We start from the raw sequence: 5,903 nt of genomic DNA, 5'->3' as shown, positions 1-5,903 counted from the left end.
CTGTTTTGCATCTGAAGGTGCTGAACTCTCATCCTATTTTAACCAAGAATCATTTTTCTTTACTTCTGTCAGATACCAGTCATTATGGAAATGAAGATGCCTCTACGACTGTTACCTGATGACTTCTTATATGCAGAAACCAGGCCAATCAAAAATACCCAGAAGGAAGTCATAGTTTCAATGGAAAAGCTTTATGAGACAGAGACGGTTACACCAGTTCATGGCCTACTTCGGCATTCCCCATTACCACAGAGCAAACCAGTGGGAACTATGCCATTAGAAACACTGCCTTTGGACAAAAAAACTTTTGAAGATAAGGCCCTGGAACAAATGCTTTTAGAATGCGACCCATCAAAAAACCAGTCCTGCGACTTTAGCCAAATAAAAGCAAAATCTTTGGAAGAGCATATATTGCGATTGCAAAATCTCTGTCGCATTTGTGGAGTTGCCTTTAACACCTACTGTCATGATATGAAATACCCAGTGAATGGTCCTGTTGATGATGTCACCCAAGAGGTGCTCAGGAAAATGGGATATGGTGAGTGTTTTTGGCCAGAACTCATCCGTAACACATTTAGGATTGATGTCAAGACAGATACAGAAGCCAGATATCCCACTCACTTCTGCTATAACTGTTGGCGTATTGTGATTCAGACAATTAACAATACAACGAATGAAGATGCATTCTTTCCGATCAGTGCAATCGTTGAGTGGAAACCACATTCCAATCTTTGCAGCATTTGCAACTTTTTGAGTGGGGCCCGCAAACGAAAAGGTCTGAAACGAAGTCCACCAGTCACAAAGAAGCCTAAAGTCACAACTGATGCTCCAGTCAGACCAAGAGTCATTAAAAGAAAAGATCAGTTGACTAGCACAAGTTTGTTATTGGCCAGAAAGATTGTCAACTGCAAGAAGTTTCATCTAACTTCAAAACTCCTTGTGCTTGATTATCCCAATAATTTTATCCAGTCCGTGTCATGTCAGGTTTGTGAGCACTTACTTGCTGACCCTGTGCAATCACCTTGCAAGCACCTGTTCTGCAGAACGTGTATCCTCAAATGCATTGCTGTCCTAGGCAAGTATTGCCCAGTTTGTAGATTTCCTTGTGGTCCCAAAGAGCTCTTAAGCCCTGTTAAATCATTCATAAATGTTCTCAATTCACTTGTACTCAAATGTCCAGCAACTGATTGTGAAATGGAGGTGAGACTCGGTGAATATTCGAATCATGCTCAAAACCATAAAGAAACGAGAATGAAGAACGCTTACTCACCAGTGAACAAGGGAGGTCGTCCAAGACTACATTTGCTTTCTCTCACCCGAAGAGCTCAAAAGCATCGTCTGAGAGATCTGAAACTTCAGGTGAAGGCTTTCGCAGACAAAGAGGAAGATGGTGACGTAAAATCCGTTTGCCTGACTCTGTTACTTCTGGCACTCAGAGCTGGCAATGAGCACAGGCAAGCAGATGAGCTGGAAGCGGTAATGCAGGGCAAAGGATCCGAACTGAAGCCAGCAGTCTGCCTTGCCATTAGAGTGAACACATTTCTGAGTTGCAGTCAGTATCATAAAATGTACAGGACAGTCAAAGCAACAACTGGGAAGCAGATCTTCCAGCCATTGCATGCTCTTCGAAATGCAGAAAAAATACTGTTGCCAGGTTATTATTCATTTGAGTGGCAGCCCCCTCTGGCAAACGTCTCGACAAACACTGAAGTGGGAATTATAGATGGTCTGAGTGGATGGACACAATGTATTGATGATTATCCAATGGAAACCATTTCAAGACGGTTTAGGTATGATGTGGCACTTGCTACAACAGTGAAGGAGCTTGAGGACGATATTCTAGAAGGTTTAAAACGCCATAGCGTAGACGAGTTTGTGAGTGGACCGTTTACTGTTGTAATCAAGGAGTCTTGTGATGGAATGGGCGACGTCAGCGAGAAACACGGATGCGGTCCTCCTGTTCCAGAAAAGGCAGTGAGGTTTTCCTTTACAATCATGAGCATAAGTGTGATGAATAACAACGATGAGAAAGTGGTAATTTTAGAGGAGTTGAAGCCTAATTCTGAGCTGTGCTGCCGACCACTTTCCCTGATGTTGGCGGACGAATCTGACCACGAAACGTTGACAGCGATCCTGGGCCCAGTAATCGCCGAGCGAGAAGCTATGAAGACTAGTGATTTGATCCTTGAGATTGGGGACTTGCACAGATCCTTCCGGTTTATCTTTAGGGGCACAGGGTATGATGAGAAGCTTGTTCGGGAAATGGAAGGCCTCGAAGCCTCGGGCTCGATGTTCGTCTGTACGCTGTGTGATTCCACACGATATGAGGCTTCCCAGAACCTGGTTTTTCATTCCATAACAAGGAGCCACGAAGAGAACTTGGTGCGCTACGAGATTTGGCGCTCCAACCCGTACTGCGAAACCGCGGAGGAGTTGCGTGACCGGGTGAAGGGGGTTTCAGCAAAGCCATTCATCGAAACTCAGCCGTCCATCGATGCCTTGCACTGCGACATTGGAAACGCCACCGAGTTCTACAAGCTCTTCCAGGACGAGATTGGGGAGCTGTACAAAAATCCGAACACCTCCAAGGAGGAGAGGAAGCGGTGGCAAGCGATGCTTGACAAGCACTTAAGGAAGAAGATGAACCTGAAGCCTGTCATGAGGCTGAATGGAAATTTTGCACGGAAGCTAATGACTAAAGAGACGGTCGAGGCTGTGTGTGAACTGATTCCGTCTGAAGAAAGGCGGCAAATCCTCAGGGAGCTCATGCACCTTTATCTTCAGATGAAACCAGTGTGGCGTTCCACGTTTCCAGCCAGGGAGTGTCCTGACCTTCTTTGTCAGTACAGCTACAATTCCCAGAGATTTGCAGAACTGCTTCATACAGAGTTCAAGCACAGATACAAAGGGAAGATCACCAACTACCTGCACAAAACACTGGCTCACGTCCCCGAGATCATTGAAAGAGATGGCTCTATAGGTGCGTGGGCGAGTGAAGGCAATGAATCAGGCAACAAACTCTTCCGGCGTTTCAGGAAAATGAATGCAAGGCAGTCCAAAAGCTATGAATTGGAAGACATTTTGAAGCATCACTGGCTGTACACTTCAAAATATTTGCAACGGTTCATGGAAGTACACAATACGTTAAAGGACATCAAGTGTGCAACTGTAGAACCTGAACTGATCAGTGCAGAAGATACAATACCTAATGATAATTCATTTGATTTTTAGGCTGATTTATTGGTGCAGAAGTTGATTCTCTGTATCTTTAACCCACAGGAGACTGTGAACAGTCTGTACAAGGTGGACAGTTGGGCTTACCATGGCCAAGCTTTGAATGCATTATTGGCATTGGTGGAAAAAAGCTCTGGCGGTACTATTGGAAAGATTATGGTGGAAGCAGTGTTAAACAGGCTCGCTGATAAATCTATATGACAACCGAAGCCATAATAAGTAATGTTCACAAGTGGGTGAATGTTTCTATGATATTTGGAACCTATGAGATATTCACAGCAAGCAACAAGGTTACTTACATTTGGTGCTTAGATGGAAAGGAAAGATGGGCAAGATGTTAGACAACATGCCATTTTTTTTCAGGTGAAAGAGCGGGTAATCTTTTCTGAATATAGAGTTCAGTTCTCAAAATTATAAATGGCAGGCTTATTATTGGAGAGGAAATGATGATGTTCAGTTCCCATTGGTTCTGTTCAATCATTTCTGTGTTTTTCTATATTCCTATTCAGCTATTTACTGATTTGTTGTGGAAATAATTTAGTTGTGTCTATAGTTGTTTTGATAATTAGATTAGCCGGTAGGATGATTACGGCTTTACTTCACAGCATTTGTTTTTCCTTAGTAGAGGTTTTGAATAAGTTACTGCACTCCTGTGCCATCAATTCATTTGATCTGGTTTACTGAATAGGTACTAATTACACTGGGCCTGAAATTGGCTCATTTATTAGCGCTGCAGGATGATCCTGTACATTGTAAGGCATGTACTGTTACCTCACCATGATCATTGGAATAGGATGACTATGAATATCTGCTAAACTGATGAGGTGTAATTTCTGGACTATCCTTAGTCAATTTGTAGTTAATTGTCTTTTAAACAGATCAACTATTCATTAGAACAGCTTCATTTGTGTTTTAGGTAAAGGATATTTCTATTTCACAGCAGAATTTCTCTGTACGTTGGGAATTGTGAATTTGTTTTCTCTTTATATAAATTTTCTCCTCAAAGATTTTACAATTGCCAAAAAGAATTTATGTCGGTGAATTTTATGACACCTAACAGATAACTAACACACCTTTTAGAACTTTCTTGATGTCAAACACTAGCAGATCCACCGTGAGTTAGACTTTCTACTCTGCAATAATGGAAGCATTCACAACAAATTTGGCAAGTTCCACTTGAAGCAAGCGTTACACTTTGAGGGAGTGTGAACTACATATAAAACCGATGAGAAATTGCTGCATTGCATAGTTATTAGAGTGTAAATCAGATGTAAAGTACACATTTATTCAGAGATCAGTCCCACTGCTAACTTTGTATGGCACAGGACGTTCTTTTAGGATTTCTACTTGAATGTGTAAGATACGGACCTAAAGTCCGATAAAGGATCTGATTGCAAAATTATTGGTTAATCTCTGCCTAGTTCAAAACTTTTTCATAGCCAGTTTATCAGACAACTGAAGATATGCAGTTAAAAGTTTGTTTTTAAAAATACATCAAGTGGATTCAGCAGAACGCATTCCAACTCCATAGGAGACCATCCACCTCCCTGTAACTTGATCCAATTGTTTTCCTGGGATTTTGAGGGTCACTGCCAATACAGGTGTCAAGAAATTGATCCCTCTCATCATGTCAGTTGCATATGGATATGACTAATATTGAGCATTTATTGTCATTATTCCAATAAGGCCTGACGGCTAATTTCTTTTCCTTGCTTTAAGGACCTGAGTTTGAACCCCAAAATGAGCCAACATGAGCTGTGTTTATAATACATTAATTTTATTGCGTTCATCATTCACTTCTGATAAGCATCACATGTCATTGTAATCACAGTTTGACACTCCATTGTCATAATTGAGATGTCATGTTTTAATGTGTGAGCAACCTTACGGGAGATCTGCTGGTATTGTTGATTGATAGAAAAGATATTGGATGTACAATGCATTTACTTTCATCATTTTATCGTATGTCTATTAAATCTATTCAATTGAGATATTAGTTCGTGGCCATCTTGGAACCAAATTGTGGTTTTAACAAATGACAAATGATATCTTTTGCTATAGTTACAAGTCTCTAGTTATTGAGAGCTGAGTTAACTTTTTACTAATAGTTTTCTGCAGGGATTCAAATCGGCTTGGCAACATATAGCACTTGGTTCAAGGACTAAGCAGTCTTTAAATCTTTGGCAGACTGTTCTTTATTTTTCAACTTTAAGATGCAACATGGACAGTTTCAAAATAAGGCGATGCAGGTTAAAAGTTGCTATGCCTGTTGACTGGCAAAGGAAAGTATGATTAACAATGCACCAAATTTATAACAAGGCAAATTTTAATTGGTTAACTCAGCTACACATATTACTGCAGGATTGAGTCAAATGCCTGAATTATTTTAATAGATACTGGAAAGGTATACATTTTATAATAGATTTATTCATTAAATTTATTTCAATGCATGGGTTGTTGTCTTTTTTTATTAATCATGGAACTCAAGTCATATTTGCAGAATTGTTTATTTTCCAATTCTGTATTGTAGTGCTTATAATGTTTCACAGGGTTTGGATGCTATTGGGTTCTAATATTGAAATTTACTGCAATCTGTTTTATTTCTGGAATAATTTTCCTTATATGTAGCAAGTTTTGACATTAAAAAATTTGTGCTAAATGTTAAGCTG

At 40.3% G+C, this 5,903-nt stretch overlaps 1 protein-coding gene across 1 annotated transcript; it reads left to right on the top strand.

The window, feature by feature from the left end:
• Nucleotides 1–342: 342 nt before the first annotated feature.
• rag1 (recombination activating 1) lies at nt 343–3,362 on the top strand (the record flags this gene model as incomplete). The annotated part of the gene is made up of 1 exon (XM_043706397.1): nt 343–3,362. A coding segment is annotated over one exon (2,889 nt), but the record flags the coding sequence as incomplete, so codon positions are not given.
• Nucleotides 3,363–5,903: the final 2,541 nt, after the last annotated feature.

This window comes from Chiloscyllium plagiosum, chromosome 16, assembly GCF_004010195.1.
Source record: "Chiloscyllium plagiosum isolate BGI_BamShark_2017 chromosome 16, ASM401019v2, whole genome shotgun sequence".
NCBI lineage: Eukaryota > Metazoa > Chordata > Chondrichthyes > Orectolobiformes > Hemiscylliidae > Chiloscyllium > Chiloscyllium plagiosum.
This window is presented reverse-complemented; position numbering and strand designations above follow the sequence as displayed.